Source organism: Lagopus muta, chromosome 5 (genome assembly GCF_023343835.1).
Source record: "Lagopus muta isolate bLagMut1 chromosome 5, bLagMut1 primary, whole genome shotgun sequence".
In the NCBI taxonomy this organism is placed as follows: domain Eukaryota; kingdom Metazoa; phylum Chordata; class Aves; order Galliformes; family Phasianidae; genus Lagopus; species Lagopus muta.
Genome location: NC_064437.1, coordinates 22,302,653 through 22,317,722, shown reverse-complemented (window position 1 = coordinate 22,317,722; position 15,070 = coordinate 22,302,653). Strand labels below are relative to the sequence as shown.

General features: G+C 38.4%; 1 protein-coding gene across 1 annotated transcript in view; it reads left to right on the top strand.

The window, feature by feature from the left end:
- Positions 1-7,610, top strand: part of CDC73 (cell division cycle 73) — a 104,128-nt gene extending 96,518 nt beyond the window's left edge. The window contains exon 17 of the mRNA XM_048946883.1: positions 312-7,610. Coding sequence (XP_048802840.1) covers positions 312-348 — 37 coding nt within the window. The 3' untranslated portion in view covers positions 349-7,610. The remainder of the gene's footprint in view (positions 1-311) is intronic.
- Positions 7,611-15,070: the final 7,460 nt, after the last annotated feature.

Sequence of the window (15,070 nt, the reverse complement as noted above, 5' to 3'; positions counted from 1 at the left end):
AAAGTCTCAGCTAAACTACATATTCAAATTCTCAGAATGAACTTGAATGAGTTATCTTTAGCAGCAATTTTCAAATGTTAGAACCCATGTGACAGAATGAATTTTCTTTGAAGCAGACGTTTTAGCTGTCTTCTAACGGGGTAATATTGTGTTTAACAGAGCTTGATGGCCTGTAAGGTATTTCATCTATTTAGCAGCCAGCTAATGGTCTAAGAGTTAAGTTTTAACAAAGTCTGTTTATTGTTCTTGAGAGCAGAATTTCTATACATACCAAAAAAGTAGTAAAGTTGTTTGTTTGCTTGTTTTTTTAGGTATATGGTGAAGCATAAATCTCACTTGAGATTCTGAATCCTTCAGCTGCCGTTCATTTCCTGGAGTGTGGATTGAGAACAATGAAAGAGACTCCAGTTTGGAGACCAGAGCTCGCACTATATGTTATGTCAATAACTTTACAAATGAAGAAGGGTCACAGTTGAAACTTTTTATAAAATCTGGTTTGGATGCTTCATGGCAGGTTGATACCTGTTGTTATTCAGAAGCAAAGGGGTTTTGCTTAAAACTATTTTTTTAATGTTGTTAGCCTTCTAGTCTGCAATTCAAATTGTATATTTTGATAGCAGCAGTTTCTTCTCTGTTTTGTTAAATTAGGCACATTTTTAAATAATGTGTTATGTTCCTTATTAGAAAATAGATTGATCTTCACTGCAGGTTACAAATGTGTGTGTGCCTGTGCGCGTGTGCGCACGTGTGTGTGTATATATGTGTGTATGTGTCTACATATATAATGTATAAAAAAATTATAGACACGCTAACGCACACATAGTTATTCCTGAGGCTTTCTAAACCACTTAGCTTCTGAGCTTAGTTTTGGTTTTCTTTGCTTATTGTTTCACTTACTGAAAATATTTTGTTGTGAATGAATTTACATTTTAGTCAATAGAACTTGCAAACTGAGAAAAGTGAAGATTGTTTTGGAAATCAAAATGTCAACCTGTATATGTATATTCTGTCAGTCTTGGAAAAAGGGATGAGAGTGCTAGAAACTGACTTGGATTTGTGATATCCCACTTTACCGAATCTTCAAACTTAAATACAAATACCTTCAGGTCATGGTAATTTTAAATCTCCATTCTCCACTCAAGTCTCTTTATTTAAGCTGGAACTGTGCACGTATACGTTCCCATCTATCAAAATACCTTCCTACAAGTTTAAGTGTTACCTGGACTGAACGAGGAATAGAAAGGGACAGTTTGGATTTTTTTTTTTCCCCTGGAAATGTCAGCACAAGGAGGAATAATGTTAACTTCTTTGCATTTATACCTGTGATATCACCACTAATATTATTTTATTGTGACAGAAGTAGCCCAAACTATGTCTAGAGGAGTTGTCATTTCCTGATATGAGTGGCTGATAAGGCCTCCTAACAGTCGTGCATCGGAGTGGAAAATGAGTTTACTCAGTTTACCAAAGAACACATTTGCTTGAGCTACAGTATAAATGAGGCCAGAAGATCATGGTATTTGTTTGGATTTATGGTACCTGTGTATCTATTTAATAATGTTGCATACCAGTTGATGTAGAGAATGATCCGATATTGTAACACCTGCATGGATTTTTTGGGATATAAAATACATGTTTATATTCCGTTCTTGAAATCCAAAACCATGTTTTTTAATATACTTTACATTTAAGACTTGACAAAAGTAAAGTGGTCTACCTGTTCTTTAGTTTTGCTTTTTATTTGATGTTACCTTCATTTTAGTGGAATCCAGAAGCCCCATTTCCTTCAGAGGTTTTTAAGATGGTCTTAAATTTATATGAGAACTGTGAAGTCTGAAAGGTTTTTAATAATATGTTTCTATCCATGCTGTATTGGGTTTGCTATATTTAAGTTTAGCCAATTATCTTGATGGAAATAAAAGCAAGCGAAAAAAAGAAGACTCCAGGATTAGAAATTGTAACTGGATGACTTGAACAGATTCTGAAAGGAGGCCTGAGAAGAGCAAGCAATGCAGAGCTCGTTGAAAGTATGCTAGAAAGTTCTCCTGTCTGTGTAGGCAGTTTGGTCAGCACCACATGACTTTTTTCCCAACACCTAAGCATTATTAGAAGTGCATGCATGTCGTATCTGAGTGAGGTAAAACATTCAGTGTTTGGTTTTAACCTATGTTACATTAAGAAAACGCTGTACTGGCTACTGCAGAGAGTACCATAAGGAATGGGTAAACTTACGGTTTGTTACTACTTCAGAGAGATTGTAAGTGGCTTTTTCACTCTGACATGTTTCCAATTACAAATGTAAGGGTTTGTTTTGTTGGTTTTCTTTTTTTCAGACTTCAGTGGCCCATGCAGTTTTAAAGAAACATCTACAATGGGCACCAAATGTAACATACTGAACATTGAACATAACTGCTTCACGTGCACTGCGGTGTAAAGACTATGGAATAGTCTTAAAATATGCAAACTCCATTTCTCTTTTCTATGCCCTGTATTTCACTTGTGTTTTAAAAGTGTGTAGTCTAGCATCCAATATTGTACATAGAAGATGGTTTGATGTAGATGTAAATTTATGTATATATTGGGAGTAGCTTCTCTCAAAGGAATGAAGTTTCATGGATGTGAAACTCGCAGAAGAGGAAACCTGTGCTATGTTTATAACAAGTGTGCCGCTTCTTATGGATTGAGCGCAGACCTTTGACATCACTGGGGTTTTGTTCTTGGAGGAAATTTTCATCACGAGTTCAAAGTGTGTTTGTGGAGGAGGTGGCACCTGATCGTCTGGCTGTGTGTCTCTTTGTCAGTCATAAAAGTAGCGACGTTTATAAAATGAGCCGTTTTGCAATCAAATTCCTGCTGACATTATTGGAAGTTTAATTAGGCTGTCAGAGAATAGCATTCCTACTGACTTCAGAAATATCTGCACATAAGATTATGAAACTACTTGGACTTAAAAATTTAGCCTTACAGCAGCGTTTTGCAACACAGCTGGATTTTTTGACACTTATGCTTGATTTATCTACAAGTTAATGTGGAGTAATAAAGAAAACTGATAGTAAGAACTGGGGAAGCTGCAGGATCAGACATCTGTTTTAGTGAGCTGTATTCTTACTGTTGAGCAAGTTTGACACTTTACATAGAAGTGTATAAAGTGTGTAAATTGTACTCAATTAAAACATACAACTAAAACTGAGCTACTTTACTGCCTGTAGTTTATTAAACAGTGGAATGATACTAGTGTACAAATTGAATTAGCTGTTTCTATTAAATATCTCAAGTATCATAACTCCACACTGTTTCATAGGTACAAAATGAACAAGGTGAAACAAGATAAGATGAGAACTGGTTTGAAATCTGTTATTGAGTTCCTGTACTGTCAGCAGGTGATTTTTTTTCATTTTTTTCGTGGCAAGGTTTTAGATGCCAGTAGAGATATCAGAAGTAATGGTTTCATATTAAGAACTACACTGCCTGTGATTTATACTGTTTGAGCTTTCTGAATGCTACCTAGGCAAAGCAGAATTTTTTCATAAGCTAGAGGAGGACAGCTACCTTTTATAGTGGGTTTGCGTACCTGAATAAATCACAGATCAGTTTTGTCACTTAATAAGCTCAGCTCTTCAGTTACTGCATGGAAATTTCTGTAGCAAAACAGTTTCAAAAATAGACACTCAAGTCATTGTTGGAAATAGGCAACTTACAGAACTGTTCTGCAGTGCTGTAAACCTTTTCATTTCTGAGTATACAAGAAAATATAGAAGGCAGACAGTTAGGTTGCCCTTGATTGTAAGTTCAACTGTGGTATTTGTTGTAAGGATAAGCCTTAATCAGAATAGAAAAGTTGTTTTTGGCTTTCATTTGGTATGCAGTGTATAAAACATTACTATTCTCTGCAATGTGTATTTTATTACAGCTTTCATTCTTTTGCTGGTGAAATATGTTCTTAGTTGCTTATTCTTGAGAACACTATACAGAAAAAAGCCAGTCAAAACTAATGGCTTAGTGATTTTAAATTTTAATGTCATGAATGCATTTTAATTCAAAAGCCATAACTAATGCCAAGTACTTTATTAGAGCAATGTGTTCATGAAAAATTAAAATTGCTGCCTGAAGAAACTGTTGGCCAAGCAGGTTACAGTTGAGCTAATCTTTGGAAAAATGTGTCACAAAATGAAATCTCTGAACATCGTATTCTGAGTTATTTGTTACTTAATTGTTTTGAAGAGTGATGGCAGTTTTGTTTTCAGTTGTGAACAGATGCATAATTCAGCAGAATCATAGAGTAGCTTGGGTTGGAAGGAAACTTGAGGATCATCAAGTTTCAACCCCCCTGCTGCAGGCAGAGTTGCCAGGTGCTGGATAAAGTACTAGGTCAGGTTGCCCAAGGCCACATCTAACATGGCCTTTGAACACCTCTGGCGGTGGGACATCTACAGTCTCTCTGGGCAACCTGCTCCAGTGCCTTACCACCCTCTCAGTGGGAAATGTTCCTCCACACATCTAAGCTAAATCATCCTTTAAATATTGTAAGGCTGCAGTGGGGTCTTCATTCTCTTCTCCAGACTGAACAAACCCAGCTCATTCAGCTTGTCTTCATAGGAGAGGTGCTCCGGCCCTCTCATTGTCTCTGTGGCCCTTTTAAGGACCACCCTTTCAACGTACCCTTGAAATCCTCAAACAGGATGAGAGCCTGCAAGTGTGACTCCTGTTGCAGATGAAGCAAGATGAAGCAAGAAGGCCTTGTCAACAGCTCCCGTTGATCAGGTGGCCTGTAGTAGATTCCAACCACCAGCTGTCCGATACTGATTTTGTCCTTGATCTTAACCAACAATAGCGATTGTATTGTTTGACTTTTTGGTTAGTTCTACCTTAAGGCTATTAACATGATATGATAACTGAAGAAGAGATGGGAAACTGATGGCTTTAAGTATGGAGATGTGTAAGTAGAGTTCATGTACTTGACAATCATAAGTGATTTCTTACTGGAACCATTATCCAGTGTGTAAAGTAGAATCTATTCTTCAACTGTTGTTGCCTTGTCTGTTAATCATTCTCTTGATGGTGCTGCTGTTGTAGAGAGTAAGTTTGGAGAATAAAGAGATTTCATCAAGAAAAATGAATTGGTAAGTAGTGTGTGGTTGTGGGCTGAACCTCCAAACTGAGTTATCGTGTTCTAGTATTTTCATAAGCATACAAATGCACAGAACCATTTCAGGTTTTTGACACTACAATGCACAAACTAGCTGACATGTAAAACTGAAAGATATAAGGCAAGACATACAGTCAATAACAAAAATAGCTTGAGTTATTTTCATCTGTAAATTCCTTTGCTGTAGTTTGTGTTCACAACTAAGTACTTGCTTCGTAAGGTTTTTGCATGTCTCACTGAAAGGTATGAGAGATAAGTCTTGGAGTTGCTTTAAGGTTTGATTAAAGGAGTTTTTAAGTTATTAATTCTGACCTGTGTTAGTGGGAACAAAATTTACCACTGGTTTACACAGTTGAAACTGAATCAAAATCATTTTAGAAATAGAGAGAGCCACCACTGAATGGAAGGAGGAGAAAAAGTTCTCATAAGGTTGAACTTAAACTCACAAAACTGTCATACACTTACTCTGCTTAGTGACATTTTAAATCTTAAGATGTCTTGTGACTTGACTCAGTATTTCTGATCTAGAGTTCAGTGTCAACATTTCTTAACAGCTCACTCCACCCATTTGAAAATGCTTTGCAAAAATGTCCTGCAGAATTTCAAAGGTGGGATGACTTTGAGTGCAAGAGTCAACTTGATCGTAAAAGCAGCAGCAGAAGGATGCATATTTTTCTTGGCACTATTCCACTGCTTTAAATGATAAATAAAACTGCTGAAGAATGTGAGTAACACGGTGAGGTGTTAGCAGGACTGGTTACTCCAGGAAGTCATGTAGAGCCACTTTGTGCTGGGGGAACTTAAAGCCAGAAACCTACCTTTAACTTTGTTTGAATTCACTTGTTGCGGCTCGTGTGGAAGTTAGATTGCAGATTGCACAAGAGAGAGATCTGTTTGTTCTGTGATAAAACTTTTATGAAAGAGCCTCTATGTTTTATGCATGATGGAAATAATTAGTCTGGTTACCGAAAAGTTGCTAAAAAGAGAATAATGAGATTAAAGATGCAAAAAAATACATAAATGGGAAAGCTTCCTAAAGTGAGATTACTAAACAGAAATACTTCTACAACGCACAAGCAGCACAGAACAAATTTACTTCTGTGTGCAGTGGATTAATACCCTAAATTACCATCCCAATAGTCTAACTTTAACTTGATTGAATGGAGCGGTCCTGCAGATTCTCATAAAAATATCTTGAAATGTATTGATTTTCACTTTTAATCTTCTTAATTTCTTTGACTTCGGTGAGTACCTTGGGTGTTCATCTAGCTTCCCATTCCCCAATGATCAAGGCAGGTAGATGACCTTCCGAGTACGAAACTAAAGCACAGTTACTTCTGTCTTTATATGCATACGTTTATGTTAATGTTCTTATTCCACTGAGAAGAAATGTGCATCCCTCATGATGCATGCTGGTGGGTTTTTTTACATTGCTAGTTTTAAAATACCAAAATTAAGGTGGCAGTATGCTTCTGAACAGAAATGTTGACATACAACAGAAGTTGATGTAGTAATGAAGCTACAGTAGAATTTATGCATAAGGAGACTTCTGCACTTACTATTTTGCCTTTCAGGAGGCATATTTCTACAGTCTGTTGCAGACTGATGACTGTTCTCCAGCCACTCCCAAAAGTAAGAAACAGACTTTGAGATCAAAAACTTTGGGGGGGGGCGTTGTAAGTATGCGGTAGTGTGTCAGAGATGTATTCTTTTCATAAACGTCACATGGGTATCTTCAGAAGCAATCTAATCTTCTGGCAGTCTGCAAGTGGAAAATATTAAATTTGCCATCACTGGACCAGTCACTCTTTGCACATTGTATCATGGAATTTTTTTTTTCTGTTTTCATTTTTTCATGGAATGAATGCCTTCAGATACAATCTATTTCAGTGAGGAGGACCTGGAGGCGAGTATTTTCTAATTCTTAGCTCCTTAACTCTACATTTATATCTTGCAATAGGATATAATATCTATTGCAGGTTGTAGTATAGCTGGGAATAGATAAATTACAGAAAACTGGAAAAATAGGTTGATTGTGGTTGGTGCCTCATAACTGGGTTGGGGGTGAGGGCACAGTAATCCAAACGCATACTATGTAGTATACTGCTAGCCCTGTAAACAGCTGTTGTCCACATTGTATCCATGTCAAATAGGCATTTTTAATAATAGTAAAGCATTAAGTAAAACTTAAATTTAGACAAGAGGTGCCTGGTTTTATTTAATGCAGCTCTTCGTGTTCCAAACCAAAGTTAGGAATGCAGCATACGTATGAAAGGCTGTAGACTGAACAACTCCTTAAAAACCAGCAATAACGTTGAAGCTTTGAGTAGCATGGCAGAAACAAGGATTCTGTTCTGCCACAAAAAGGTGAAGAAGTGAGGAGGTTCAGAAACATCACAAGCTGTATTTCTGCAGTCATTCCAGGCAACAGGGATTTAGTTAGCTTAACTTTTTGTTTATTTTGCTCCTTTTTTTCTTTTTTTAAGGCTCTGAAGGTTAGAGGAAGTGATATGTAGTTTGTCTATTAACTGAAGTGCCATAAAAAGCCTATGTGGGACCTTACAGGTTAAGATTTCCACGCTGGAAAATGGTGCATCTTTTTAATCATGTCATTTCCTTCATTAGAATGTGCAAATAAAACATTTTTAATGAAATAGTTGTCTGATTCAGCTAACTATTGCATCTTTCTCCCTGAGTAAGCTAGCTGACCATGCAAAACCCTAATTTAGGTCATGGGTAAATTGACATAGCTTACACTTCTGTGCAGTATGTAGCTAATAACTGCTAAACACAGCAGTTTCTCTACTATTGGAAATTGATCACCAAGTAAAAAGTATTTTGAAGCTAGAAAAAAAATCTGAAAGTCAACACTTGTATTTGTGCAAGCAGCTGTTTTTCCACACACATTTTGGATCAGGAATACCATAGGATAATTGCTATAAGTGACTGGTAAAGTATTAATTCTGAGATGGAATGTTGTGAGTATTGAACATAACTAGGAATTCATTGCTTCTATCTCATAACATCAGTGTTTGCTTTCTTTGCTGTCTTGTGAAGGTAACAAGTCCCAAACATAGGTGAAATTTCTGTTTATGCCTAGAGATTGGCAGTGATTGCTGTTGTCTTACACTTCTAAATGGCTATCTTATGCACTGCAGAGAGAAAAAAATCCGTGCTGTTAACTTTCACCTTTCTGTTAAAACTTCTTTTAACTTCAATTATTTGAAATAATGTGTGTGACTTGCAACAGTGATAAACCTGATTTGTGAAAGTCATGGGATAAAATGCAAGCCCTAATACCATTGTGTCGTGCGGAGCTAATACGATTTTACTATGATTTTCTACAGATGTCTTTTTAACTGTTAAGCTTACAAAAGAGTGTGAGGCAAGGAAATTAATTATTCTAGATTTTTGCTGTTAATATGAATTGGTCTAACTACAATAGACGTGGAAAGCTTAAATGGTTTGCAGTGATCTGTCGATCCAAATATCCACACACTGGCAGCTTTAATTTGGACTACCTCTGGTCAGAGAGTGTCATCTTGTCCCTTAGGCTGCAGTGGTGGGTTGCTCTGGATACACAAGCACTGCTGTCCTACAGCAATTCAACACACAAATAAGTAGCCCAGGGAAGTGGTGGGAATGTGTTCCTTACAGGAAACACTCAGAGCTTCTGGCTGCCTCCTGAGAGTGGGTTGTCCTGCTGGCATCAGCCCTGTGCTCTGCTCCATCTCTCACACTGGGTTCTGGCAGTTTAATCAAGATAGTTTTCCTCTCTATCCCCTGTCTGCCATCTTGGTGAGGTACCGGGGAGGCACGTGGCCATGTGGAAAGCAGTAAGTCCTGTTTTGTTTGTCTCCAGTTTATCAGTCATGGGAAAATGCACTGTTGCCTTTCTTTAAACCAAGAGAATCTTTTTTTTTTTTTTAATTGACTTAATTTAAATTTCAACATTTTGAGAATAATCAAAGCATTTCTACTCTTGTCCCATGTAAGTATTACTGTCAACCTTCCTTCAAACCACTATGGAATAATTGTTCTGTGTGGAAATCAACACCATACCACCCAAAAAAAACCACTTTATTTTTAACTACCAATTTATGCAAATGTTATGTACTGTTTACAGGCTTAGTGAGATAGCTTCCAGTATAGTTACCATTCCTTTATTTTCATAATCCCTGCATCAGAAGGACTAGTAATAGTTACTGGAGGTAGAAGCCTCCTTCACAGAATTGGTACAGAAGTGGAGCAAATCCAAGTTTAAGTCTAGATGATTGCTGAATGCTTCTTAATAATTAATGTTTTCAGAGGAAAAGTTGTCACGTGGAGAACGAAGCTGGTCGTTAATTAGAACTGAGATGAAAGTAAAGATGTGAGGAGTGAACAATTAGATAGCAATGTTCTCTATCTCTTTCCCTGCACAACTTGTGTGTTTAATTTGGTTTCTAAATAGACTGCAGAGATGTGTTCATGTGGAAACCTGCATGCATATGTGTGTTGTAAACCTTGCTGCTGGGAGGATGAGAAAACCACACTGCCACAGTCTGTGGCTCTTAATAAGGTTCCCTCACAAAATAGCCTGCATTTGTGTGGTGGTGTTCCTCATCAATAAAGGTGCTTTAACTAACAGTACAAAGATCCCTGAGATGCATGTACTTCATAAATTGAGCCAGGTTTCCAGCCTCTTATTACTGGCACTGAGTACTGAGTGTTTTGGATTAATTAGGTTTGGGGGATCTCAAATGTCTCCCATGTGTATGAAGTGAAATTTAATAGTGCTCCATTACCTATCAGCTTGCTGATTGCAGGAGGCATCTGTTTTTTCTTCTTTTTTTCTTCCCTGTAGTTTTCCAGTTCCTAAAAAGGTTAGCACTAAAGATACCTCTACCAAGATTGTCTTGTAGGGAACTCAATGTGATTATGCTTGTTGGATCTTCAGTTTAACCCTCAGTAACTTGCTTACCTTGCTGTAGCTATCTGTGTTGCAAGCTGAGAAATCCAAAACTATGGCCGTGTCACAAGCCTGTTCTAGATATACAGCATATGCTGCTGGCCTGCAATATGGCTGCCAAATGGAAACTTAACTGTGTCACACTGCCTCTGGACTTGGGTACAGTCAGGATCTCCTGACAAGCACACCTATTTCATCAAATATTTCATAAAAAGGGCTATTCAGGTCAAACCAAAGGCTTCTTCAAGGCTTTCAGCTACAGCTGAGGCAGCAAGAACTGATTCAGTGCTTGGTAGAGCATACTTTCAACTGTTGCTTGCATGAAGGACATCAAAATGTCCTGTCAGATAAAATCTAGAGCATAGCATTCTTGCTTGCAAAGTTCCATAGCAGAAATGGATATGTAAAGTACTGCTCAGTCAAAAACAAAACAAAAAAACAATCAACCAACCAAAAGAAACCCAACTCCTAGCAGCTGCTTATCAGAGACTGAAATTGCTAATAGTGCATAGAGTAATGAGTATCAGAGACCAGTTAGGTGTAGGAATTGCAGCATGAAATTATCTCATTTGTTCTGTGGGAAGCCAGGCAATCCTCACAGTCTCTTGCAGCCTTAAAATAGAGTGAATTATGAATGGTTTGTTTTACTGTACAGAAAAAATTAGTGAGTTCTGCTTTGTTTTACAGGAATGTACAATCTGCTGTATCTGCTGTCAGATTGTCACTGCTAGCAAATGAGTTTGAAAAAAGAAAGAGCATATGAAACATTTGCATAATCAGGTTTATTTGGACAGTGCTGTGAGGAAACTTAATAGAACAAACTCATACATGTTAAAAATAACAATTACTGCAAATGTCATGCCCCAAAAGCTGTTGAACCAATTCCAGTGTTCTCTCATTTGATTAAGACAATCTGTTCTCTTTACAGGGAAGTGCAATGGATCAAAATCAAGAGATGAATTCCCATGTGGAAAGGTGGCGTAAGGTTCCTGTTCGTTATGAACAAAAGGGCTGTTATCTGGCTTTCTAGGTCACATTACCTTCCAAAGAGCAGTTTATCTTGGGACAGTAGTTGTTTGGATTCCAGGCATTAGCTTTTGGCTTGGAGCTGATGTCTTAACTGGTATTGCTTAGTTCTTGAAGTAGAGGTGTCAGAAGTGAGAACCAGGTGTGCTGTTTTTTCAAGCATGAAACAGCTGTCCTCCGTAACTTTGCATTCCTTAGCCATTGGTTATCTTTCTATGTAATGTTTAAAGATTTTCTCTGTGAGCTTTCTTAGAGGTGTTTTGTTATGTATTTCTAATTGTTCAAAAGCTTCAATAGAAGTTTTAGTACCCTGCAATTCTGCAGTTATCAGAATGCAGATAAGCAGCCGAGGCGGCCAGGCACGCTGCTGTCATTATCAGTTATAGCACAAATGAGAGGACGTAATCATAATTAGAAAACTGCCATTTATCTCTGACCAGAGTGAAGACTTTGTAAAGTGATATGGCTCTGATGTGTGCTGCATTTCAGAGGCAACCTCCCGGCTATGATTAACATTTAACCTCTTACTGATGGTAAATACTATTAGCCTTTAATATAGAGCGTCAGGGTTCTTTACAGGTGTGTATGCTACCTTGTAATCACCCTGTTACTTTTGCCTCCCAATTATCAAAGGCCATGCCTGCCCAATCTGCTGTACTGATGCAGCAACATCGTGTGTGGATGATTCCTGTAATAAGAACAGGTGAGAAGAGCACAAGTTTAAGTCGTTGGGTTTTTTTGCTCTGTAAAAAAAAAAAAAAAAAAAAAAAAAAAAAGTCTTTCCCAAATGCTCAGTGTATAGCAGGGACTCTAGAAAAGGCAGCCAGTTGAATTCTTCAAAACATTTGCTAAGTGCGGCTGCTAAAAGCTCTCAGCTCCAAGAGTTCTTTTGTTAGAACCACAGTAGAGATGTTGTTCGGTACATCTCTGCGTTGCACACGGTTGCAGTGCCAGTCAAAGAAGATGGGACAGACATAGAAATGTGTGACAGATACGTAACATCTGGAAGGGATGTTTTTAAGTGAAACGAGAGTTCTTCATTTAACAGCTAGTTGCAAGAATGAAATACTTTTCCACCTACTTTTCCGGGGGAGATGACTTTGTTGTTGTGTAACCAGGAAGCTGATTTCTAGCTGCCCTCCCAGGACGGCGTCTCTCCTTTTGCTCAGATCACGGGAGGTTTGCATTTGAATAGAGATGAAAGAGCTTCTTTGGCAGCTGAGGCCGAAGATGGGTTGCAGCTGATTCGTGAGGTAAATGAGGCTTTGTGCTGGGAAGTAGCTCATGCTTTTAGAGTAATAGGATCTAGCAGCCATCGGGTGAGATAGCAGCAGTTGGTGCTATTGTACTTCATTCTGGAGATCGAAAGCCGTTTTGCCATCAGAAGGAAAAGGCGGCTTTCAGAACGAAATCTTTAACATACGCACGCGGCGATATTGGGAGCACAGAGCAGGCTGTTTCAGATTCACTCCTTCCTAAAATGGAACCTTGTGCTTCAGGGAAGAAGCATATGTTTTAACATAGGATTTTTGCAGGAGATTACTGATTTGATGTGACTCCTTTTTCTCAAAAAGTGTCAGGCTATCATACACTTATGTGAGCATCCAAAATACTCCATGGTCAGAGGGCTGCAGCACCTGCCCTACGAGGATAGGGAGCTTCAGCTCTCTTCAGCCTAGAGAAGAGAAGGCTCTGGGGGGCAAAATTGCGGCCTTCCAGTACCTGTAGGGGCCCACAGGAAAGAGGTGGGGGGACATTTTATAAGGGCACGTAGTGGCAGGATGAGGGGAAATAGTTATAAAGTGGAAGAGGGTAGATTTAGACTAGATATTAAGAAGACATTCTTTACTGTGAGGGTGGTCAGACACTGGCACAGGTGGCCCGCAGAGGATGTGGATGCTCCCTCCCTGGAGGTGTTCAATACCAGGCTGGATAGGGCTGTGAGCAACCTGGTTTGATAGGAAGTAACACTGCCTATAGCAGGGGGATTGGAACTAGATGGTCTTAAAGGTCCCTTGCAACTTAAATCATTCCATAAAAAATGAAAAAAAAAAAAAAATTTGCTCTCTTTTTTGATGGAAATGGCTTGAGTGAAATCAGGCTGATCTCAAAACGAAGTAAAGGATTGGTGAGGGGCTGAGCCTTGCTGTAGCTGCACGTTTACGCTTGTTCTGGTTAGCTTCTGTCTCCTGATCTCTAGGACAGTCAGTCCAAGACTGCGTGTTCACCTTTTGAAGTGACAGCTGAGTACCCCACATACCCAGCTCTGCAGAGCATTGTGGAACCAGGATTTGACACAGCTTTCTGTCCCTTCTTCCTGAGTGGGACAAAAAAAATAATAGTAATAAACACAACTACAGACAACAGTAACAACAAAACAAAAAGCTTTTCAGGTTCATTTTGTGTTCTACTTATGCTTCCGTGTCAGAAGCCTTTGCAGAGCTTGCAAATGCCAATTCTTCCTTGACTTGTGAGCTATTTCTATACTTCAAGTTAGTTTCACTCATTCCTAGACTCATGACCTTCATTTCTCTTTAGCAGAATGAATTATTCTATGTGCCAATTTAAAATTGGTTGTTTCTGCCCACACCTCCAGTAGAATTTGAGTAAATGATTTTCAAGTCAATTAGCTTCTGTTTCACATAGGTGAGATTGCAAAGTAAAATGCCTCTTTGAACAGTTCTTGAATGTGTGTTTTCCAATGTCTGAAAAAAATAGGAACGATCCTAACAAGTGGCTTGGGCATTAGATTTTGGTGTAAGTGGTAGAGTACTTAGGGCCCAGTACTACTGATCTAAATGTCTCTCTCCCCTCAGCCTTGCTAACCATGCTTTGCACTGGGGTGTGTTCGGCGAGCATCACTGAGCACTGAAGCACTGAGAACTGCTGTGTCAGGCAGTGGTGTTTTTTTGCTGTTTTGTCTCTGTATACTGAGGTCGCTTTGTCTTCTGTATAATGTGGTGTTCTTAGGTATGCCTTTATTAGACACCCTGTATTTAACTTCACTTATTTCTGTGAAAGTTGATCAATACTTGTTTATCAAAGAAGTATAGCTTTTTCAGAACATGCAAACAGTTTATTTTCATGAGCTGCAGCTGATAGGTGGTCTCTGGAGGTTGGACAAAGAGATGATTTTCTCACCCAGCTTTTATTTAGCAGTCATAAAACAAAATGTTTCCTTCCATTCACTTCCCTCTTGCTGGGTGTATGGAGCTGTGAGGGTTTTGTTTTTTTTTTTTTCCCCCCACATTCTTCATATGGAGTAAAAACTGAGCACACATTTAAGTGTTTTGTGACTATAAAATGGAAGTACTTGAATATATTAAGCTTTTGATCTGCGTAGAAATTTACATATACAAACAATAGGAGAAATCAAGGGCATACCTAGTTTGAAAATCAATTTCACCTTGAGATTTAGGAAGAGAAAATGCCTGTTTTTAATAGCTTTATACTCCTCTAAGGCACAATAAAAACTCCTGATATTCAGACAAGAGTGAACAGACAAATGTTCTCTAAAACCTGAGGACAACGCAAGAAGCAGCACATAAAAATACAGAGGAGAAAAAAAAAAACAGAGTTGTCTTTGTAGTAAAATGAGGTATAGGCACAAAACTCACTGGATTTGGAGAGACTTGTCATTAATTTTTAAGTGTTGTGTATAAAACCTTAACTATTGCAGTGCACATGCTAGGTGCTTCTCTGCTGTCTCTTCTAGGGAGTTGCCATCTCTCTGTTCCTGCACTGAAGGATGAAAAAAACCAGCACCCAAGATTTTAAATATGCAATGAGTTAAGGAGGGTTTGTTTGCCTTCCCCTTCGATGTTTTTGAGAGGAACTGTTTGCAACGTAAGCAGAAATGCACTTGTGAGCTCAAATTCCTGAAGTCATGGGAATAGCAGACAGAGTAACAAAGTTTGGAAGTGATGATTTCAAGTACTAGGAAGTCT